Here is a 23212-nt window from a genome sequence, read left to right as displayed (position 1 = left end):
TGTTGTTTCCTATGGATTTTTTTTTTAAGTTTAGAGTTGATTATGAAGGCACTTTCAATTTTAAAAAATTCTTCTTTCCAGAGAATACACATATATTTTAAACTATTAAATATAAAGCTTAATGGGGCAGATAATTATTTTTTTAAACTACAAATAAAGGTGGGAAAAAAGGTGAAATGATTTTCTTTTTTGGCTTATGGATACCATTATATTGGATAATACCACTATAACAAAGGAAATTTGAATATATAACTGAAATATATTCTTATACATATTTTTTCCTGATACCTGCCTATTTACCTAATTTAGCCTGTTTAGTGTATATAACACTGTGTACTTAATCAGGGCCCTGCCAGAAACTTCAGGATCTTAAAAAATTAAGGGAAAAAAACTCCCGAGAGCTGAAGCTTTTCGCACACTGGCTGATAGGCTCCTCAAGATAAGGATACCATCACCATTTCATAGATAAGGAAATGAGGATGGGAGAAGGTCAAGGGCTTTTCAAGGGCTTTCAGCTGTTTCCCAGTAGTTTACCCCAAGTTCTTCTCTTTCCCTTTCTTCAAAATGGGGAGAGGGATCCCTTATGTCTCAAGGCCATGAGATGATATTTAAAGACTGGCATGAGTTCTTGTTTGGAAAGGCACTGACAAACTAACGGCCACTGTAATTGTTATTTGTGACTCAGATGAAATCTCCTGGTTATGGAGAGAAATGCAAAATTTCCGCCTTGTAAAATGATACCAACTATCGCTCTTGCTTTGTGAAGTGAGAAACCTCAGAAAATTCAGGGACAGGAGACGAATGGGACTACCTACAGCTTCAGAGCCGGAGCTAAGAATGGGCTCAGAATCACAGAACCCAGCATTTCAGGAGACCCTGGTCTTGTAGTCTAACTGCCGACTGGGAGCATGACTCCTCTGCAGGTCCCTCCCTGTGACGGGGAACTCACAGGATGGCCTGTCCGTCTCCGAGTGGCCGACTGCTGGAAAGTCCTTCCTAATTTTGAGCTGAAACCTGAGGGGGGCGGGGGAAGTGGGACCGTCTCTGCCCAGGATGCGTTGCTGCCTGAAGTGTCGTTCTCTAGGACGGCCCTGCCTCCTTCTCCCGAAGTCCCAGGGGACGGGGGTTACCTGAAGTTGTAGCCTGGGGAGACGCTGCTCTTCTCAGAAACGCTGTCGAGCCGGGTGAAGGAATATTTGGGGATGCACTGGTCCCAAGCCTTGTCCAGGTCGCACACCCAGCCGATCTTAATGCCCAGAACTCCTCCCTGGATGGAGAAAGGGGGCAGATGTGAGTCCTCCCACAGCCCCCGACTCCCGGTCCTCGGTCGGAGTGGAGTGGGTCCCGGTGCGGGGGGGTGCATGTCATGACAAATGGACAAGTGATTTCTTTTCATTCTCCAGGTGGAGGACAGAGGTCGGGAGAAAGAAGAGCGGTCTGTCACACGTTGCTTAGTAAAGAAGTTCTGTAGTTCAGGGTGACAGCCCTTGAGCCTCTAAATCCTGTTTTTGGTGCCTTTAGTCCCTTAGCTACAACCCAGGAAAGTGGCCACAGATCCACTTTCCCACAGTGTAGACCTCCTCGGAGATCTGAGACCTCTGCCTGCAGGTGAAGCATGAAGACAGGAATGGGAAACTGAGGCTGGGCGGGAGGCAAGACCACTCAGGGCAGGTGTGGGTAGGACAGGCACAAAGCCGGTCGCAGGCCTGGGATGCCCCCACCAGGTGGCGCTGCCACAGGCAGCTCCTCTTCCCCAGTCGCCGCTCCCCCTGCCCGAGGGCCCCCAGGCCGGGGAAGGGAAGAGTGGCTCGTTCCTCACCGTGCTGGCCAATTTGGCAAAATCCTGCCCCGCGAACTTGACCACATCTCCCACCCGCAAGATGGGGCAGAAGGGGGCCTTGTCGGGGTGGAAGCGGCATGTCTTCAGGTCGGCGGCAGTCAGGCTGGGAAGGAGGTTTCCCCTGGGGAGGAGAGGGCAAGGTCCAGGGTTAACGCGAGGACAGTCACGCTCGGATTTTCCTCTAGCCGTCCGGAGCCTCGGGGCCGCCGCTCTCTTGGACACTCGCCTTCTCCCTTCCCTCTGCCCCTACATCTTTCTGGTGATTACCCCTCCCTCCCGTAGAAGGTTCTGTGTGCCGGGGCACCCAGAGGGCAGGAGTCTTTGCCCGTGGCTCCTCTGTTGTGCCCGCCTTGTGCTTTGCATGTGGCCGACACCCACCCAGGAGTCGCCAAATGGGGAAGTCACTGAAGAGGGGCTGAACGAAGAGAAAAGGGACACCCACACTGGGCTTGAGGTGGGGAGAAGAGAGATGGTAGGGGCGCCACGGGCCCCGCCTTTGGAGGCGTCCGAGTTCCAGGCCCAGGTTCAGCTTGTCCCTCCCCTGCTCTGAGCAAAAGCCCCCGTGGGTCCCGAGCCCCAGGGCAGGAGGCTGGCAGAGAAACTGGCCCCAGAGTCCACCTTGGGGAGGTTGGGAATAGGAGCCCCGGGAAGCTGGGGGATGGGGAGGAAGGGGTGTCTCCCCTCCTGGGAAAGGGAGGGGGAGGGTGGGGTGGCAGCATTGCTTCTAGGTTTGAGGGAGGGAGCTTGAACTCACTTCTCAAAGTTGAAGAGGGGGAAACGGATGCTGTTCTTGATGAAAATAGTGAAGTTCTCAGCTTCCATCATGACAGGCCTGTGGGCGAGAGCAGGAGATTTTAGCGCCTTGGGAAGAAGAGGGGAAACAGGAGGAGCTTTCACCCCAGGGACCACCTTCCTGGGAGCATCTCCCAGTGGGCACTGCCCGCCCTGGGAGTGGACAGTACTGGGGGTGCCCAGAGATGCAGAGCGCCCCCTGCTGGCAGAGCAGAGCTGGGGTGGGTCCCCTTCCCGCCTGCCCTCCTCGGGTCCTTACATCTCCACCGTGTCCACCTCGGTGGGGCACCAGCCCTGGATCTCACAGGTCCGGAGCTCAGAGCTGTAGTTCACGCAGCGGCCCGTGAGGATCCCTGCGGGGGTGGAGCCAGAACTGCTAGGTGCACGCCTGGCCCTTCACCCCTTCCTCCCCCCACCCCTCCACCAGGGACGCGCCCCTGCCAACGCACACAGGGACCCCGCAGGTGGAGGGAGAGGACAGGCAGGGCCAGGGACTGGGCGTCCGTCCGTTAGCCCTGCAGGGCTCTCCCCTCCTCACCTCCTGAGCCCTAGACAAGCCAGAGGGAGGTGACAGCCCTCCCCTCACACGTTCCAAGTCCCGGTCTCCCTGAAGACCCCTTCACCACTTGCTCTTTCTTGCCTCTGAGCCTTTGCTGCTTCTGTTGCTTCTGCCTAGAATGCCCTTTTCAAAGCTTCTCAATCCTGCCAAATCCTACCCATCCTTTAGGGCCCATCTCTAGGAAGCCATTTGGGGTCACCCGCCAGGAACCAATCTCTCTCCCTCCCCGCCACCCCCCCCACCCCCCGCCCCGGGGTCCCACAGTACCTCCGTGACAGCACTTGCCACCTCATGGCACACCTGTCTGCAGCACCATCCCTGGCCTGGGAACTCTGGGGGCAGCCCCGCTGGGCCGGCCCACAGCGGGCATCCATCAGTGCTGGCAGCGTGACATGGAACAGGCCAACTCCCACCCCCTCCCTTAGGGTGGCCTCTCCCCTGGGGGGGACGTGCTGCCTCCAGGGCCCCGCTGACAGTGCAGGGCAGTGAGGGGTGGGGAAGGGGCTGCACTCACCCACCCCTGGGAAGCGCTCGGGCCCGCACTGGCTGTCTGACACACAGCGGAACTTCTCCTCGCTCTGCGGGGAGACAGGTGCGTGCAGGACCCGCACTGGCTCCTGGGGGGGCGGGGCCCGCCCATCGGCAGCCTCTGGAGGGTGGAGGTCCCCGGACACAGCTCCAAGGCTGGGCCCTGGGCCTCTGCTCACACCCTCACTCCCACCCCAAGACCATGCTGTCCTCCCCTCACCTCTGGGCAGAATCCTTGCATCTGGTTTTCAGTTACAATCATCTTTGTGATTATGACAAAGACGGAGGTGCCCTTGGGAGGAGGAGAAGGGAGAGGAAAAATGCAACAGTGCTAATTCTGTTATCCCCACTGTACAGACGAGGAAACCGAGGCTTGGACTAAGAGATCTGGCCAAGGTCACGGGGCTAATAAAAGGCAGAGGCGGGGTCCAAGCCAGGCTCTTTCCACCCACCCACCCACCCACCCGGCCCTTCTTGCTCCCTCTGTGGGTTGTCCTTGATTTCAGGACAAGTTGAGCCAGGCCTACAGAGAAAGCCAGCTTCCCCAATACCTAGTGCTGCCTAGTGGGAAGGCAGGCCCAAGCCCCCAACACCTCCCAGACGCTGGGGAAGGGGTTCTCTGGATCACCGATGCCACAGAACCTGGTCTGGGAAACCCACTGGCACTCTCCTTGTCTTGCCCTCTCCCCTTCAACCTGCCCAGTGTCTGGGCACCCACAGCGCCCCGGGGCAGGTAGGGGGACCCTACCTGGGGTGGGGTCACATAATCAGACACGTCCATGACCCGGTTGGCATAGTGTCCAAAGCCCTTCACCTTGGTCACCACCGAGGACTCAATGGCTGTGTCCCGCACCTGGTACGCCTTCTCGTGCAAGAAAACCCACCTGGGCAGGAGAGCAGGGGCGGAGAGCAACAGAGGAGGGGCTAGACCCTTCACACAGAGGCTGGGAGAGGTCCCCTTCCTGTCAACATCAAGAGGACATGGGGTGCCTGGCAGGGGGCATGGGCCCTGCGAGTGAGCCCTGGGTTGGCTTAAACTCATGTTTCTCTACCTTTCCCCTCACTTCCTCCTTAAAGAGCCCTTTTAGACTTTTTCCCTAATTGTACCCCCCTGGAAATTTTAATACCGTAGATATCATTTATGTACTGTTTGTGTTTTTGTGCTTTATACATTAAAAGAGTGAGATTTTTTTTTTTTTTATTCTCCAAGAACCAATTTTCACCCCTGTTGAGAACACACTGTCTTTCCCTCTTTGGCTGGCATCTGGACAGAGAAGGGAGAGGATCATAGGCCTCTGACTCTGTGCATCCCAGGCTTTGTTCATGGCTGTATCCTAGGTGCTGGCACATAGTAGGTGTTCAGCAAACAAGTCAGTGAAGGCCCTGGGAGCTGGGCGCTTCGCAGAGGCTCCGTCTGTGCAAGGGTCTGTTGAGAAGGGGCAGAGGAGGAAAGGAGGGGCCTTGCCAAGCCTTCACCTGGCAGGTAAAGGGAGTCGGGTGGGAAGGGAGGAGGGGCCTCTAATCTTATTCGTTGGATTCTGCTGCCTCCCAGTGGGCATTTACCTGTACTGGCTTCTCCCTGCAGCTTCAAGCCAGCGCGGGACCACGTGGATCAGGGAGGGGCCCCTTCCCTTCTTCCCTCCAAGCCTCCCCCAGCAGCAAGAAGGGCCTGCCGACACATCACTTGTTTCCCTCTGCGTTTCCGCGAGGTGCCCACCTTTCCACGTGAAATCACCCATCACAGCCCTAGAGGCTCAAGCCACTCTCGGCCTCAGAACCACGCGGGGCCTCAATACTTGCTCCTGACAGCACGTGGGGAGGCACATTCACTGTCCCCGCTGTGCAGACGAGAAAACCTCTTCAAATGTGTTTGGAAAGTGCTGCGTATGCTCAGCTTTGGGGAAACACTGGTGACATCTCAGGGAATCTAGGAGCGCACTTCTGGAAATGGGGGGTTAGGGTCATTTTCTGATGCTAACCAGGGTGGTATCTGGCTGCAGAACTCCAGCGGACGAAGTTGAGTGGCAGAAACGGAGACCGTGGCACAGAGGAGACAAAGCTGGGGGGGGCTCCCAGGCTGGGAAGCGGTGAGGGCAGCTCGCAGGCTGACCCAAGGAGTTTATGAGGAGGGGTTAGGACATCAAGCCCAGGAGTTTTCTGACCTCTGGGGCCCCCTGATGTTGGCAGATGCAGAGGGGAGCAGCTCCCGGGTCGTGCCGGGGTCACGGTCACTTGTGGGGTCCTGTTGATGGGAACACAGGCTGACGTTTGCAAGCGGCTCCTCGTTCCGTTTTCAGAGAGAGGGTTCGGAGTCATCACCCCAATGGGGCTTCCCTCAGGCCCCTGAATTCTGAATGCTGTCTCGAGTGGGAGAGAAAGGCTGGTCACAGCCAGCCTGGCAGAGGGCTCCTAACCTGTCACCTGTTTTACGGTTGCTGCCTTATCCCAGGCAGCATTCTGAGTAATGCACCGTTAAGAGTTATTCGCCTGCTTGTAAAACGCTCCCGGGAACGCCACGCCTCCGTGGAAGTCTGCCGTGCTTTACTTCCCTAGCACTTTTCTTCTGTTTTTTAACTGGGAGGGGTTTCATCAAGGTCTCCGAAGGGAGTGTGGCTCCCATAAACATCCCACCTGCCGTCTAACGTCCTGGCAGAGGGGAAGGGAGCATCGCTATTACGGAAAATGGTGAAGTCATCCAAAAGAGCGCCACCAGCTCCCGGGCTGGGGCCCTTGGAGTGAAGGGAGGGAGGTTGCAGCGGGAGCACCTTTGCCGCTGCTGCGCCCTCACCGGGGTGGGAGCCACAGGTGCCACACACCCTTCTGGAACCTCCGTGTGCCTGGCCACGGAACGGACACTCCTCCGAGCGTTGATCAGTGAAATGGTCTCCTGGGGCCCCTCCCCTGTCCTTAAAGTCTGGTCACATTCAGAACTCTGAGAAGCAGAGTTCAGATGGTAGTTTATCACCGTATAATCAACACAGCACGCGGAGTGCTGTACGTGTTGAGGATTCTTTGAATCCTTACTCACAACCCAACGAGTCACCTGTGTTATTATCCTCATGCTACAAACGAAGGAACCAAGGCACATAGCAGTGTGCTAACTCGCCAAGCTGGCGTGCGGGTTCCAACCCCGGCAGACGGCTGCAGAGCGGCTCACGGCCACCCCGGGGGGTCCCCAGCTGTGTTCCACGCAGGGCCTGGCCACAGCTGGCCCCCTGAACTGGCCCCTGGTTCTCGTCCTGCTGGCCCTGCCCCATCACCAGGGACAGCACCTCCTAGCTCAGGAGAGTCTCAGGAGGAAGAGCCCAGGGCTCGAGGGACAATTAACCAGCCTCTTTCCTCCTCCTCCTCCACCCTCATGGCTCCTTCTTGGGCCCAGTCGGGAGGTGAGGCCACGTCAGAATTCTCTCTCCGAGTTAAATAACAAGCGGAAGAGTTTCAGTGGCCCCGGGGGCCCGAGGACATCATCAGGGCAGCTCAGGATAAGGGGATACTTCATTTCCAGAAGAGAGGGACTGAGTCTGTCTCCAGAGGCCAGGGCTGAGGAGATGGGGCAGGACTGAGCCTTCAGTTCTTGGCATTTACTCTGCTGCTCTGACTTGTTTTTCTCTCGTGTTCCTGGTTCATTATTTATAGAGCGGAAGGCGGGTGGCAACTCCTTGGCAGGTGGGATGTGCAGGAAGGAGGCCAGAGCAGCGTCCCAGCACCCTGCTGTCCAGCCCGCCCCGGGAGTCAGGGAGGAGGCCGGGGAGGGTGTGTGTGCGCGTGTGTGTGCGGGGAGCAGAGGGGTCTCTCAGGAAGGTGTGAGCTGGGCCGAGCGAAAGGGGGACATGCGTGGAAATCTGAGAAATAACAACTGTCACCATCTTCCTGAGTCACCCGTCCCAGGCAGGCACTGGCTTATGTCACCTCCCCTTCCCAGGACTCTCGGAGGGGGCATTCCCACACCCATTTTCCAGATATGGGGACTGAGACGTAGAGAGGTAAAGTGACGTGTCCAAGCTCTGCTCCTGTCGGTGTCAGAGCCAGGCTTCTAACCAGGTCTCCCCTTCACGGGGCTGCGGTGAGGGGGCAGGGGACACAAGAATGAAAACCACTCCTCTCTCCTGACCTGCAGGAGGGGTTTCAACACTTCTTCCCACCATAAGGCACCTGGTGTGCCATCCAGGTGGCTCAGGGGCTACCTTGGGCTGAGAGGAGGGGTGGGGGCCGAGAAGGCGGGATTCCACGCCCCCCTCTTTAAACTAGAGGGGCTCCCCCTTTTAACTGCTTTGCACGTTGAGCTACGTAAGATTTTACACGAGGCTGAATATCATGAATCAAAGTGCGTGGCTGTGCAGATGGGCCTCGTAGGGGGAGGAACAGGGCGGGAAGAGCAGGGTTGGGACGGTCAGGGGCGCCCTCAACCTCCACAGGCCCTTCCCTCGGATGGAGCATCAAAGGGCCGGGAATGCCCTCCCTGCTGGTTTCCAGGAAGCTGGCTTCCCTGGAAACCAACCTCAGGCCAAGCGCTGCCCCGCTGCTTCTGGGGACTCAGGCCCCAGGGGTCTTCTTCCTCCACCTCAGGGGCCCACAGGATACAGGAAGGGGGTGGCCTCTTAGGAAGTCCCACCCCCAGAGGAGACTGGGCATTACGACCTGGGCCTGAAAAGAGAACGTGAGAAACACCTGTAAGTCCTGGCCTCTCGTGTGTGTGTGTGTAGTCGAGTAGGTGGTGTGTTGCTGTGTGAAATGGTTGGCTCATGTCACATACGTCCTAGGTAAAGCTGTGCATCTGGTCTACCTGGCTGGGCTCATACAGAAGAGATTCAAGTTAAGCATTAACATCAAAGCACTAAAAATCCTTTCAGATTCTCTTGAGTCTAAGCCATGATCATCTCTCTTCTCAGGACTGCATGGACCCTTAACAGGTTTTCCTGTATCCACTTCTACCCACTCCAATCCTTGGTGTATCAGCCAGAGCAATCTTCCCATCTCTCTCTCTCTCTCTCTCTCTCTCACACACACACACACACACACACACACACACACACACACACACACACACACAGGTTAAAACGCATCAGGAGCTTCCCATCCACGTCCATTACTCTTCTGTAAAAACGAAAGATCTGAGGGTGTCTGAGGTCTGGCCTCTGCCTGTGACGGCACTCCCATCTTACACCATCCTCGCCTTTGCTCTCTCTGCTCCAGCCACAAAGACCTTGTCTTCCCCGCATTTGCCAGGCTCTTTCTCTTTGCAGAGCTGGGTTTCCCTGCCTTGAACCCCCTTCCTTCCCTTCCTTCACCTGGGTTGCTTCTACTCATCCTTCAGCTCTCGGCTTCAATGTTACGTCTCCAGAAAGCCTTCCCTTACTTCCCCGACCGGGTCAAATTCCAACACCTCTGCACTAGTGGCCCTCCTAGCTCTGTGCGGCCCTTCTTCAACCCTAAGCCACAGCTGGAATTTTACATTTGCTTGTGGAGATGATTTGATTAATATCCGTCTCTAGCACTGTGACCTCCAGCGCGTACAGGAAGGGTGATGACCCTTCCTGCTTTCGCCCACTGCTCTCCCCTCGGTGCCTAATGCCTGTCATGAAGAGACGTCTGATACGTTTTTTGCTACATTCATGACAATGGGTTCGTGCAGCCCTAAGAGTGCATGGGCTCATGTGCACAAAGATGGGGCTCAGGCCAGGGGCCGGGCCAAAGAGCGCACTGACGTAACTGCCAGGCACTGCTCTGCGGGGAGCTGTCAGGCCGGGAGATCGATGGGGTGGGATATCCAGACGCCAAAGAGCCTCTCACGCCCGCCCCAGCAGGCTGGGCTCCAGCACTGAGGATGGAGCATCAGACTGGATCAGGATGAGGGAGAGACAAGGGCAGTGGCGGGGGCGGGGGGGGGGGGGGGGGGCGGAGCCTGCTGTGTCTACCCTCCATCAGTCTCCTGCCTGGAGCCCACAGAGCCAGGCCAGGCCGGAATGTGCTGAGGCAGCTTTTGCGCTCACCTGGACCAACGTACCATTTTGCGGCTATAAACAACACAGCCTCACATATACATGGGAACAGGGAGCCTTGAAGAAGCAGCTTTGCCCCAGGCGCTGGACATGCAGCTGGGGAACATCTGCAAACATCACATCTTGTGAAACCACAAAGTTGGAAGGGAACTTCATTTAACGCCGTTTAATCCTACCCCAAAGCTTGAATCCCTCCTCTAATGTCTCCGAGAGGAGCACCGGTTGTCTAGCCTTGCCTACGACATCCACGTGAACGGAGCCCACTGCCTCTCCCCCAGCATGTGGAGCAAAAAAAATCCCTTAATCCACGTCTGTCCACCTTTCCAGGCACACCCTCACGTGCTACCCGGCCTCGCAGGCCAGCGGGTTCACTCTCCCAGCGCCCGCCCACATGCACACAGGTCTCCTTTGATTTCCTTGCGTTAACTCCTGACGGTCATCAGTGGCTTCCTGTCTCACACACACAGAACTGTTGTTGTCTCAGGGAACAGCATGAGCCTAGAGACCCGCATGCCAGCAAAGAAAATCCCCGAGGTTTCTGCCCAGCTTTCCTAATGCAAATGACCACAAGAAGGACAGAACCTGTGTTTTCCCCCGGCCATTGTCTGCTCCATGAACCTCTGTGCATCTCTCTCTCTCTCTCTCTGTGTGTGTGTGTGTGTGTGTGTGTGGTGTGTTGCTTCCAAGAGGTGGGGGCCGAGAGGGGGTGTTTGGACCTTGATGGCTCTTAAGCAACTCCCAGGATGGGTTCTAGGGTACAAGGTCAGGTAGAGGTAGGGAATTTATGCTTCCTGACAAAGGGGAGCGTTTCTGGATTCTTGAGGGGACTCCTTACATCATGTTCAGAAAAGCCACTTCTCTCCGCAGTAACTCTCCCCTTGAGTGGCATTTGCACCTGTGTTTCTCCCCACCCCTCCCCAGGGACAGAGGCCTTCACCCAATGCCCCGCTTTGTCCTGCCCTCCGAGAGAGAGGGCTTCTCCCCTTCCACGTTCTCTCAGCATCTCCCCCTGCCAGACAGGTGTTCCTCATTCCACAGCGGGTCCGTTCTCTCCTTCCCCCTCTGACATCCACCTGGTCAACCCGTCACCATCTCCCTTGTCTCAGCGCCTTCCCTTCCCCTTCCCTGGCTCCCCTGTCTTTCTGAGACCCCCGAAGAGTTGACTGAGGGGAATGGGAAGATGTGTGTGTGTGGGGGGGGGTCTGTCTGTTTTCTGGCTTGGGGCGGGGGGAGATGAGAGAGGGGAGGGGAGCTGGTCACTTGGGACCTCTCCTGGTGGAGGGTGGTGCAGGGGCAAGGGCTCCCCTCCTTGGGGTGTGTGCCTAGAGGCCACTGCCCAACTCCGGAGGATTTACTGGGAAAAAGAACGCATCTGGGGATCAGATGCCCGATGGCGGCAGCAGAAGCCAGTTTCTGGGACGTGGCCCCACGGAAGAGACTGTGGGCCCCGAGAGGGGAGAAGCTCAGGCAGCTGGGCAGCAACACCGAGCAGAGGACGGGGAGGACAGGACGCCGGGAAGGCCTCCTTCTTGGACCTGAGGGCCACAGACTCACCCCACGAAGTAGGAGATGATCAGAAGCTGAACGGCGCGGTTGATGATCCCAATGGTCCAGCTCTTCACAACCACCGACTTGGTGGTCTCGTAGGTGAAGAAATCTGAGATGCAGTTCATGCTGAGAGAAGGACCCCTCAGAAGAGAGCCGATGGTGGCCTCAAGAAGGAGAGGTCATAGGGATGGGGAGACAAGAGATGGAGGCCTGGAGGGGGCAGCTTAGAGGGTCTTGGGAGGAATGGGGAGCCTGTCCCTTTAAGTCGGGCAACCCTAGCCCAGTGCTCTCAGCCTTTCTCTGCTCTTGACACTCTGGGCTGCCAAGAGTCCAGGGCCAGGGTGGGGGACCCCCTTTTTGTTCGTCTCCACCCCACTCCCCCGTGATGTCATGGCAGGGGTGGGGTCTCCAATCCCAGGCTCCTGATTGCCCGGGATGCATCTGGCTAGGGCCCTCTGGGACTCATGTTTTATCTGCACTCTGTCTACCGTTTCTGTTCCGTTCTCTTATGCTGCATCTTCAGCCCGGCTCACCAGCTGCTTCATGCTCTCCTGAAAGCCCCTTGCAATATCCCACCCCCCAGCCACCTAACAGCCTGCTTGAGCTGAGTATCCCCTTCATTCCCGAGCGTCTTCCTAAAGCTGCTCGATTCTACAGCCATCCCTTCCTTTCTCGAGTTGCCACTAATAGCATGGGTCACGGGGAGGGGGTCTCTTGGTCTCCTGGGAAGGTGTGATTAAAGAGTCCTATGGTTCCCATTTCCTGCTCATGTTGGCAGTGGCTGAAGCTCTACCTCTAACACTGCATTATCATACTGGGGTTTTTTTTGGGTTTTGTTTTACTGTCAGTTTACTTATCTGAATCATTTGTTAGATTACATGGTCCTGGAAGGCTGGCGCTGTTTCCATCTTGTTTACTAGTTTCCTCAAATCTTATCACTGCGTCAGAGCTCAATACATATTTATTGAATCTAGTTGAATTTATGTTGCTAGATAGTGCGGTAACAGCCATTACCCAGAGGTTAAAGTTATGAGTTCAGGGAGCAACAGAGCATTCACGTCTCTTGTCCCAGGATCGAGTTAGCAAGCTGGTGTAACAGTAGGTCAGATTGTCAGAGAAATCTTGAGTTTAAATATTCTGTCCTGATGTCTTCATACACGACACATATTATCACTCATTCTGAATGTAGGGTCACGGTGAGGAAGACAGAGGAGAGCTAGACTGGGGTAAGTAGATTTGGATTCTTAGTCTTCAGCTTTGTTGCCCACTGAGACCCTGGGCCACTCCTCTTAGGGCCTCAGCTTTCCCATCTGCAAAAGGAGGTTGGAGCAGACGAACCCAAACATGTCTTCCAGGTCTGGCCTCCTCTGATTTTGCAAGATGCACCCTAGGACTATATAAGGGGGGGCCTGGCTTCTGCAATCCCAGGCTGATGTGATTTCAGATCAATGGTGAATCTGACACCAGCACTTGAACTTGATACTTCCGCTGGCCAGCCCCTTCCAGGCGACTCACAACTTGCAGTTACTGATGTTAAGTTTTTGGGTGCAGTGAACTCATTTCAAAATGGATCCAATCCCATGTGACAGGGGAGGGCAGTACAGTCACAGAGACACCAACAGCCGCATTCTCACAGAAGGCAGTGGGAGGGGTCATTTCTCTCCACAACTCATGAAATATTTTCCTTCTGGTCCCACAGACTCCTTTCTACTCCACGAAACCACGATTGTGTAGGAGAGGACACACATCATTCCAACACGTACACACGCATTTGTGGAAAGTCTGATAAAATACAACTACACAATTTCTCTTTAAAACCTAGTCATCCCCTGAAGTGTCTGTAATTTTTAAAGAGCCCGACGCGCTCCCACTTTCTGGTCGGATGCCAAGCGGGTGGGACTTCAGCGCACCCCTCTTCCCTCAGGTCCTCCAGCGCCGACGACGCTCTATGTGACCGCCGCTAAGGCGGGCCGGGCTCGCATCTCTCTAGCCAGCTCGTCTGCTCTATGGTCTGTGCTGGGCTTCCGGTGGCGGGACGCTGGGCCGCGCACGCGGGAAAAGCCTCCCCAGCGTCCCCCCCATCCCCCGCGTCCCCACCCCCGCTCCGCGTCCCCCAGCGCGCCCACTGCCCGCACCCGGGCCGTCGCGAGGCGACAGCTTGAGAAGGTGGGTGGTCGCCGTCCCCGTTCCCCAGGAGGGCGCGGGCTCTGCTCCCCCGCGGGATGCGCGTGATGGACCATTCCGCGTTGGAATCCACGGGCAGCGGGCGAATCCATTTTAGGGGGAGGGGAGAACTGTGGGTCCGGGACCGCGTCGCGGTGGGGGCTCCGGGAGGGAAAACCCTGCACTCTGAGCTGGGTTGGGGCGCGGGCGAGGTGCGGCCTCCCGGGCAGGCCCTGGGGCTCCGCTGCTTGTTGCCATGGCGCCCGGTGGAGTGCCCAGAGCGGGTGTCTGGTTGGGATGTAAGCGCTACTTCAGGCAGGCCTGGTTCTTCAGCCCGGGCTGGGCCTGGCCCCTGGAGTTCGGCAGAGTCGGCCTGTAGGTTCCCAGGCAGAGGCGATCTTGAGACATCCCAGGCACAGCAAGGGTTGCCCCTTGGCTCCATCCGTAGGCAGAATGAGGTGTTGTCCTTTGTACTTATTTATGTCCCTCTCGAATTCAGATTCCCAATCTGTCGTGTATCTGCACACCTACCCAGGAGTTGGGGCCCAGCTCCCAGTTGAGGCCAACAGCGGCAGGTCAGCATGGCAGAAACACTGGAGTTCAACGACGTGTATCAGGAGGTGAAAGGCTCCATGGTAAGAAGGGTTTGGGTTTTTAATACAGGTGGAGGGAGGGAGGCGGAGTAGACGTTTTGTTTACTAACAAGAGCTTGTCTTGATGATGTAGCAATATCATCAACGTAGCGACTTTGGAAAAGGAGTCAGTGTTACCTCAACAAGAAGCAATACTGAGAGAGTACAAAAATTATACAATGTTACAATTGGAAGGGACCACACCTGCTGCTCAGCCCTGCATCCCTAAACTGAGGGCCTGCAAGGGTTCTGGATGCCAGGGCCAGGATTAGAATCCACATTTTCTGGCTACTTGTCTCTTACTGGCTCTCACCCCTTTAGCTGTTGCTCCTGCGTTGCTATCTGGCCAGCCCAGAAGGGGTGCTGGGTGGGACTGACCCTGGTCTGCACTGTGTGCTGTTCCCGTGCATTTGGACCTGTTTTTCCAACAGAATGATGGTCGGCTGAGGTTGAGCCGCCAGGGCATCATCTTCAAGAATAGTAAGACGGGCAAAGTGGACAACATCCAGGCTGGGGAGGTGACGGAAGGTATCTGGCGCCGAGTAGCTCTGGGCCACGGACTTAAACTGCTCACGAAGAACGGACACGTCTACAAGTACGACGGCTTCCGGGAGTCGGTGAGGTGTCCTGTTGTCATAGCCCCTTTATACTGTGCCGTCTTGTTGATTTTTAACCTTCTAGAGAGAAGTGGGGCTCCTTTTTCTGATAACCATGTAAATGCTAGTTTGGGCTCCTTAGTGCAGGACCATTGAAGCTATTAAGCATTCAGTGTTCAGCTTTGGGTGTCAGTCTTGGGAGTTTCTTTGTGCCTTGACTCCGGAAGTTCTTCTACTGTTTTGATTTTTTTGGTGGTTTCTGCCTATTGCCTCTATCCAGGTTCAGGGTCTTACCTGATGCTTTAGTTTGGGTTTTGCTTTTTCATTTTGAACTGCTTGAGTTAAAGACTTCACTTCATCTTCATTTCCACTTTCAGTAAAGCAATACCTGTACAAAGTCAGAAAACCATTGTGAGGTGCATAGCCAGGAATGTCAGTCCTTTACTCCTCCCCCAGCCTGAGAGCCGGTCCCCAGAAACAACCTTTTTCAAAAGCTTTTTAAACAACTTTATAGCTGAGACTTTAAGTCAGTATGGATTTCTGATAAAAGGTATATTGGGTCAGTTTCTCAGAAATAGATAATCCCAGAACGTTCAAGTTTGTGTTAAGGCCACTGGGGTTTACTGGGCTTGTTCTCTCCCCTCTACCCACAGGAGTTTGAGAAACTCTCTGATTTCTTCAAAACTCACTATCGCCTGGAGCTCATGGAGAAGGACCTCTGTGTGAAGGGTTGGAACTGGGGAACAGTGAAGTTTGGTGGTGAGTCCTGCGGAAGATTGAGGTCTGGGGGGAGAAGGAAGGATGAAGGGTTTCAGTCTTTAGCTTGTTTTACTCTCTTACTGCCACTGTTTCTGATTTCCTGTCAGTTTGTAATTTATCATGTACTTAAATCGAGGACCAACGGTGTATCAGGCACTGTGCCTGGTCCCTGGGGTACAGTATTAACAAAATAGCCTCAGTGCCCTGTCCTTAGGGAACGTATAGTCTGGTGGGAACGTAGTTTACGCAGAGCCAAGGGAAGAGCTTGTGGCTCGATACGCCTTTTCCCCACAGGGCAGCTACTTTCCTTCGACATTGGCGACCAGCCGGTCTTCGAGATACCTCTCAGCAACGTGTCCCAGTGCACCACAGGCAAGAATGAGGTGACACTGGAATTCCACCAGAATGATGATGCAGAGGTCTCTCTCATGGAGGTGCGCTTCTATGTGCCTCCCACCCAGGAGGATGGCGTGGACCCCGTTGAGGTGAGGCCTTCCCCAGTTGCCTTGGGAGCAGGTGGTGTGGAGCAGGCCCCAGATAGCCCAGGGGCGGGGTCTCTGCTGCTTGATTACCAGTGTGTGCTTTTGCAGGCCTTTGCCCAGAATGTGCTGTCGAAGGCGGATGTGATCCAGGCCACCGGAGACGCCATCTGCATCTTCCGGGAGCTGCAGTGTCTGACCCCCCGAGGCCGTTACGACATTCGTATCTACCCCACCTTTCTGCACCTGCACGGCAAGACCTTTGACTACAAGATCCCCTACACCACAGTGCTGCGTCTCTTTCTGCTGCCCCACAAGGACCAGCGCCAGATGTTTTTTGTGGTAAGCAGAAACCGCTGGGGGTGCATTGCCCTGGGTTTTGCCCGAGTCTTTAGTAGACGTATCTCACCAGTGTTGAGTTCGTCAGCACGTTCTTGTGGAGCACTGACTGGTGCTGAACTCGGTCGGCTCTTCCTTCCCAGATCAGCCTGGATCCCCCCATCAAGCAGGGCCAGACCCGCTACCACTTCCTGATCCTCCTCTTCTCGAAGGACGAGGACATCTCCTTGACTCTCAACATGAACGAGTGAGTGTGTCCCTGGCCCAGGCAGGAGGCAGGTGTGCCAGCAGCAGGCAGCAGTGCTCGTGACCACGTCTTCCTGTTTGCAGGGAAGAGGTGGAGAAGCGCTTTGAGGGGCGGCTCACCAAGAACATGTCGGGATCCCTCTATGAGATGGTCAGCCGGGTCATGAAAGCACTGGTGAACCGCAAGATCACCGTGCCAGGCAACTTCCAAGGGTGAGAGTGCAGGCCTGGGCCCGTGGCCTGCTGGGGATGGGCTATGCCGTGTCTCCGTGGTAAACCTGTCCTGGGATGGGAATGCGGCTCTTTGGAGGCCTGGTTGGGTTGTAGCTTGATGGTGTCAGTTGCCCCCATCATAGCAGCTTAGTGAGGTTTACTCACTTGAGGGCTTGAGCACACACTGTGCCGCCTGCTGCTGAGGCGGCACTGACTGAGCTCCCTGCACCTTCCACCAGGCACTCGGGGGCCCAGTGCATCACCTGCTCCTACAAGGCCAGCTCGGGACTGCTGTACCCACTGGAGCGGGGCTTCATCTACGTCCACAAGCCACCCGTGCACATCCGCTTCGATGAGATCTCCTTCGTCAACTTTGCCCGCGGTACCACCACCACGCGTTCCTTTGACTTTGAAATTGAGACCAAGCAGGGCACTCAGTATACCTTCAGTAGCATTGAGAGGTGAGAGTCTCTGCCCGCCACTTCCTGGGCATCCTGGTCCTGACCCAGCCTCGACCGGGAAGGCTGGCATGGCCTGGGGTACTCTCCAGGGTTGGGACTCTTCCCTGACTCTTCAGGCCTTGAGCAGAATTTTTCTTTTGCTTCCTGGAATTTGGTCCTCCTCTTCGGAGTGCTCAGGCTTTGGCAGCCTCTCCATTGCTTTCTTTCTGTACTTGAAAAAAAAGTCGTTCTCCGTATTACGAAAGCTCTATGTGTTTGGTACTAGCCCTTCCTCTCCTCCACTCCCCCCATGATGGAAATGCTATCTCCCTCTTTCCTGGAATGAGCTTTGTGCCCGAGAACACGGCAGCTAATGTTTATTGAGTGCTTGCCGCGGGCTAAACGCTTTACAGACATCTTCACACTTAATCCTCATAACAACCCTGAGAAGTATGAGATACGGACCAGTAAAAAGATGAACACATCCCCTCTCCCTGCATCCTCCCCTTGCTCTGTGCGTATTGGTAAATAGGTGCACCTCCCTCCCCACCTTTTATTTCCCAGAACTCTTGAGACCACGTAGGTTTCCTTTAAGGCTAGTGCCTGACTCTTTCTTCCTGCCATCTTCCGGGAGCCTCTGAGCTGTTGGGTTGGATAGTGCGGTCAAGAGCTCCAAGCCCCACAGTCTGTCCTGGCCCGTGGGTGTCAGGACAACATGGGGTCCACCCCTGTGTTGGCCCTGCCTGTCTAGTAATGTGGTGCGTCTCTCCTCACAGGGAGGAGTATGGAAAGCTGTTTGATTTTGTCAACGCAAAAAAACTCAACATCAAAAACCGAGGACTGAAAGAGGTACCTGCGTGTGTGGAAAGGACGAGCCTCTCTCCTGTTCTTTCTGTGGGGCGAAGGGGCAGGGGTTTGTCTGGCTTCTTTTTCACTCTCTTTTCTCTTCTTACTCTTATAGAAAAAAGAGGTGCGTGTGACCCCTTCCCCCTCCTGGTGCAGGTTTCCTCAGCATGACCTTAGAGCAGTCTCTGCAGCCCCTCAGGAGCCCCCAGTGGGGCTGGGAGAGGGAGGGGCTTGGACTAACCCCGTCAGCAGGAAGTCCGGGGCAAAGGCCCTGCACGTGGGCTGCGTGTGGACCATCCAGCCCCAGGGTCTTCTGGGCGCTGCTCTGATCTACTCACAGGCATGGGGAGCGCTTTTGAGTCTGCAGGCGCCAGGGTGGCTTGGCCCTCACTCTCACCTCTGCCCCGACTAGGGCATGAACCCCAGCTATGATGAATACGCCGACTCCGACGAAGACCAGCACGATGCCTACTTGGAACGGATGAAGGAGGAGGGCAAGATCCGGGAGGAGAATGCCAACGACAGCAGTGGCGACTCAGGAGAGGAAACCGGTGGGCTCACCTCGGCAGTGCCGTGCCTGGGGGCGGGGCGGCTCTTCCGTGGGGCGGGCGCTGGGCGTCTGGGATTTCCACGGGGGGGGGGGGCAGAGTTGATGCATCCTGTGCTCTTTTTCAGATGAGTCATTCAACCCAGGTGAAGAGGAGGAAGATGTGGCAGAGGAGTGAGTTTTTGGGTCCACCTCGTGGGGGTGAGGTGGCGGCCTGTAAACTTAGGGGACCAGAATATTTCTGGACGTTCCCATGTGCCAGCGTTACCTACTGACCGAGGGTGGAGAAGTGACCTCCCGCGAAGTGATAACATGGAAATGTTTTGGAAGTTGTCAAGATGCTTTGTAAGTGCAAGGCACATTGTGAAGCCAGCAAATGACAGTGGAGGGAGAATGGGAGTAAGGATCAGTGCTTGCCAGCTTCCCAGCTGGGGGTCACTGGGTCAGGCGTTGCATCGTGGCGTGCTCACCTGTGAGATGGCACTATTCTCCCCGTGCCGTATCCATCAGGACTCTTTTTTTTTTTTTTTTTTTTTTTTTTTAAACTAGGCAGTAACCTTTTTTTTTTTTTTTTTTTTTTTTTTTTTAATTTTTATTTATTTATTTATTTATTTATGGCTGTGTTGGGTCTTAGTTTCTGTGCGAGGGCTTTCTCTAGTTGTAGCAAGTGGGGGCCACTCTTCATCGCGGTGCGCGGGCCTCTCACTATCGCGGCCTCTCTTGTTGCGGAGCACAGGCTCCAGACGCGCAGGCTCAGTAACTGTGGCACACGGGCCTAGTCGCTCCGCGGCATGTGGGATCTTCCCAGACCAGGGCTTGAACCCGTGTCCCCTGCATTGGCAGGCGGATTCTCAACCACTGCGCCACCAGGGAAGCCCCATCAGGACTCTTGATCGCTGATGTCAGAGATACGACTCAGACTGACTTTAGCGTAAGAGGGAATTTTATAAGCTCATGTAACTGGAGAGTCTGGTGATAGAATCGGCTTCAGGCACTTGGACCCAGGTGCTTATAAGCTGTGGGGAATCTTTTTATTTCTTCTGATTTCCTTATTTTTAGATAGGTTTGCCCCATGCGGTGTTAAATGACCCTGAGAAGCTTTGGACAGGCTTAATCCTACTGGTTTAACACCCAGAAGTGCCAGTTTTCTCAGAGCAGTGGTAAACAGTGTGGTTACTGCCCCTTCCTGAGTCTGAGTTACCAGGATGTGCTCTGATGGGCCAGAACTAAGCCATTTACCCGCCCTTAGAGCCTGTGGTTGGGGTGAGCCCCTCCTGAATGGGGCAAGGTGGTTCCCAGCAGGAAATTGGAACTCTCTTAATCCAGAAGAATTGGGAATGAACGTTGGGCAGCAAAAAAAAAAAAAAAAAAATCTGCTAGAGTTCACTAGTTCTGTTTGCCGCATACTTACGAGGTCAGTGAGCAAATGCGTGTGAAAATGCTTTGAAAACGGCTCAGCACCATTCAGGTGTAAAGCAGCTCCACCTTCTGAGGAGTTCCAAGTGTAACAGGTAGGAGTGTTTGTTGTTTGGGTAGGTACTGGGTTGGACTGAAGTTGGTTTTCCCCACTTTTTATATAGTAACTAATTATCTCTTCATCGGAAAAGACTATAGGGCAGATTAAAACAATTAGATCCAAGGAAGTGGTGAAATGGACTTGGGGCATGTTCTGGGCAAGACAAGACAGTGGTTTTGTCCCCAGGAATGTGGGGACGGTGTAGGACCTGGGTTACGTAGGCCATGACCAAGGAGAGCCACTGAAGCGCATTGGTTCATTTGTTTCTCACTGACTGATTCAGCAAGTAACCCATCGCCATGGCTGGGTCTGGAGAGGGTGTGGTTGAAGCCACCTCAGCAAAGGGGAGGAAGCAGGGTTGGGGCCTGGTGGGGGGAGGCCATGGTCCTCCTCCCTCTCTCCTTCCCGGGCAGGCATCTTGGGGCTCATTTTCCTCCTGTCCTGAGGTTGCGGGGTGCTGTCCTCTCTCCCCGAGTCTAAGCCCCACTCTCCTTGACAGGTTTGACAGCAACGCCTCTGCCAGCTCCTCCAGTAACGAGGGTGACAGTGACCGGGAAGAGAAGAAACGGAAGCAGCTGAAAAAGGCCAAGATGGCCAAGGATCGCAAGAGTCGCAAGAAGCCCGTGGAGGTGGAGACTCTGCTCGGTGGGAGGGCGCTGGGGAAGCCGTTCTCTTTACCTTCTCCTGTCCTCCACCAGTAGGGCCTGCTGACCGGTCCTCCGGGGCTGGGTTTTACAGTCAGCGATGATGGCCTTGAGGAATGAATATCTTGGAAATTTTTCACTCTGGCCCTTGAGATAATCAGCTTCTGGGAGATGTGAATTGGGGGCAGGCTTCTTCTGTGCCAGGAGCCCAAGGAAAGGGGCCCCTAGTGAGCTTGACCCTGGGGTGCAGAGGGGAGGAAGACATGGTCTTTGCCCTTGGGGAGCTCTCAGTCTGGCCTGACGCTACTTAGTTTTCTCTCCATTTTATCCCCCTAAGAAATTGTCCAGATAAGTTCTTTGGGAGAATGGGGGGGTTTGTGGAAATAGATGGCCGAAGGCATTTGGGTTCTTACGTAGGTAAAGAAAGGCAAAGACCCTAACGCCCCCAAAAGGCCCATGTCTGCCTACATGCTGTGGCTCAACGCCAGCCGAGAGAAGATCAAGTCAGACCATCCTGGCATCAGTATCACGGATCTTTCCAAAAAGGCAGGCGAGATCTGGAAGGGAATGTCCAAAGAGAAGAAAGAGGTAAGTAGCAGCAGACATGAGGGGGTGGTGGGACTTTGCTGTATTGGTTTTGCCTATGTCAGGGAAGAGCCCTCATTTTTCCCTCTGGTTTTACTCTGTGTGTGTGTGTGTGTGTGTGTGTGTGTGAGAGACAGGAGTGGGATCGCAAGGCTGAGGATGCCAGGAGGGAATATGAAAAAGCCATGAAAGAGTATGAAGGGGGCCGGGGTGAGTCTTCTAAAAGGTGAGTATTGGGAGCAAAATGGCCCAGTTACTGCTTTCTTGGCAGATATTTTTGCAATTCCAGGTTGAGGATTGGGGTGTTAAAGATAATAGATATGCTTCTGACTGTGGTGGGCAGTGCGTCTCAGATCTGGGTAGGCAGCTGCCCGAGTACGGGTAATGTGCTAGAGAATTTCCAAAGTCACTTGGATAAATACGGCTCATTTTCCTAAGAGGGTCAATTTTATTTGAAGGTATGGGGAAATTAAAAATACTTACTATTATGGAGCATAATTCACATGGAGTTTTAAAGATAAAGTAAGAGGTTTTAAGTAAATTTTGCATATAGGGCTGCTTCAGGCTGTAGCCCCTGATTCTTCCGGTTATTCATGTATGATGTGCTCCCTTGGGGCACTTGGGGCGGAGGTGGCTGGCTGGGCACATTTAGAGTGAGCTGGGATTGGGAAAGGCCCTGTTAAAGCCTGGAGAGATTTGGCCTTGACCATGGGTGGGAACTTGAGGGCCCAGCCCCTTTCCCCTCTTGCTAATCTAGGGATAAGTCAAAGAAGAAGAAGAAAGTAAAGGTCAAGATGGAGAAGAAATCAACACCCTCTAGGGGCTCATCATCCAAGTCTTCGTCCAGGCAGCTGAGTGAGAGCTTCAAGAGCAAAGAGTTTGTGTCCAGCGATGAGAGCTCTTCGGGAGAGAATAAGAGCAAAAAGAAGAGAAGGCGGAGTGAGGTGCGGCAGGAGTCTGGGGGCTCTGGAGCCTGGGAGGGCGAGGGGCATCTGAGTTGGTGGGGCAGGTGTTTCTGGACCAAGGGTTGTGGTTGGCCCTTAAGAGAAATGAGAGGTGGAATTCTGTGGTTCTGAAGGCTAGTGCTGGAGTCTAGGGAGGGGGTTGGGAGTTGGGGACTCTTCGCTGAAAAGTGGCTGGGGGGCGCACCTGGACTCTACACCTTTCCCTTTAAGAGACCTTTGGTTTTCAGGACTCTGAAGAAGAGGAACTAGCCAGTACTCCCCCCAGCTCCGAAGACTCGGCGTCAGGATCTGATGAGTAGAGAGGAGGAAAATTCTCTCTTCTTGGGCTTACCCTGTCACACCCCCAGTCTCCCCGCCCCGTGTTTTGGTACCAGTTTCTCCTCGTATGAAATGTAGTCCTTGGATTCCGTGCCATCTGAACAAGCTCTCCTGCTAGTATGCACTTCCCTGGTGGGGCAGCAGGGGAGGCGTCTTACTCTGCTGCTTCACAAGGATGGCTCTTTATAATTAGGGGAGAGGTTGGGTGGGAGGCAGGGCAGTGCAGGATCCAAATCCTTGTCCTGCTTTCCCTGCCTTTGGGATATAGCTGCTGCTTGTCCTGGTCAAGTTGCTGCAAGCAGGGGTCATGTGAGGTCAGGTCTGTAGCTCCTAACCGGGGCCTATTTCTACTTTTATTTTGTATTTCTGGTCTGTGAAAAATCAACATTTAATAAAGGGAACCGACTTTGGAAACCATGTCGTTATGCCTTCTCTCTAGCCCTGTTGTATTGCTGCCACTTTTGTGTTTACTGCACTCTTCTGACCCTTCAGCTGGGAAGCAAGTCTCCAGGTACATCCTGTTCTGTTCCCGGCTGGACAAGCATCGTTTTTCACTCTCTTCTGCTGGGATGGGCCACCTGAGAGTCTAGAAATGAGAGCTGATCTGATTAGGGAGTCTCTCTCACAGTTGCACTCCATTAGCCAAGCTGAGGGGGCA

At 54.7% G+C, this 23212-nt stretch overlaps 2 protein-coding genes across 2 annotated transcripts in view; one reads left to right on the top strand and one right to left on the bottom strand.

Annotated features, from left to right (window-relative positions):
• Window positions 1–13150, bottom strand: part of P2RX3 (purinergic receptor P2X 3) — a 33019-nt gene extending 19869 nt beyond the window's left edge. Inside the window, exons 1-8 of the mRNA XM_082478368.1 lie at window positions 11273–13150; window positions 4468–4603; window positions 3940–4011; window positions 3706–3769; window positions 2892–2985; window positions 2595–2672; window positions 1820–1961; window positions 1131–1267 (exon numbers count right to left, since the gene is read on the bottom strand). Of these exons, the coding sequence (XP_082334494.1) occupies window positions 1131–1267; window positions 1820–1961; window positions 2595–2672; window positions 2892–2985; window positions 3706–3769; window positions 3940–4011; window positions 4468–4603; window positions 11273–11391 (842 nt within the window). The 5' untranslated portion in view covers window positions 11392–13150. The remainder of the gene's footprint in view (window positions 1–1130; window positions 1268–1819; window positions 1962–2594; window positions 2673–2891; window positions 2986–3705; window positions 3770–3939; window positions 4012–4467; window positions 4604–11272) is intronic.
• Window positions 13151–13289: 139 nt separating this feature from the next.
• On the top strand, window positions 13290–22971 carry SSRP1 (structure specific recognition protein 1). Its single transcript, XM_082478341.1, has 17 exons — window positions 13290–13432; window positions 13929–14064; window positions 14493–14678; window positions 15311–15416; window positions 15711–15901; window positions 16007–16237; window positions 16378–16481; window positions 16565–16693; window positions 16933–17154; window positions 17910–17982; window positions 18392–18530; window positions 18655–18700; window positions 20542–20671; window positions 21104–21274; window positions 21409–21497; window positions 22029–22215; window positions 22464–22971. Exons 2-17 carry the CDS (start codon window positions 14011–14013, stop codon window positions 22533–22535), a joined length of 2130 nt encoding a protein of 709 aa, XP_082334467.1. The 5' UTR covers window positions 13290–13432; window positions 13929–14010; the 3' UTR covers window positions 22536–22971.
• Window positions 22972–23212: the final 241 nt, after the last annotated feature.

The sequence above is a fragment of the Balaenoptera physalus genome (genome assembly GCF_965194825.1).
Source record: "Balaenoptera physalus genome assembly, chromosome: 10".
Lineage (NCBI taxonomy): Eukaryota > Metazoa > Chordata > Mammalia > Artiodactyla > Balaenopteridae > Balaenoptera > Balaenoptera physalus.
The sequence above is the reverse complement of the archived record's forward strand: the minus strand, read 5'-3'. Positions and strand labels throughout refer to the sequence as shown.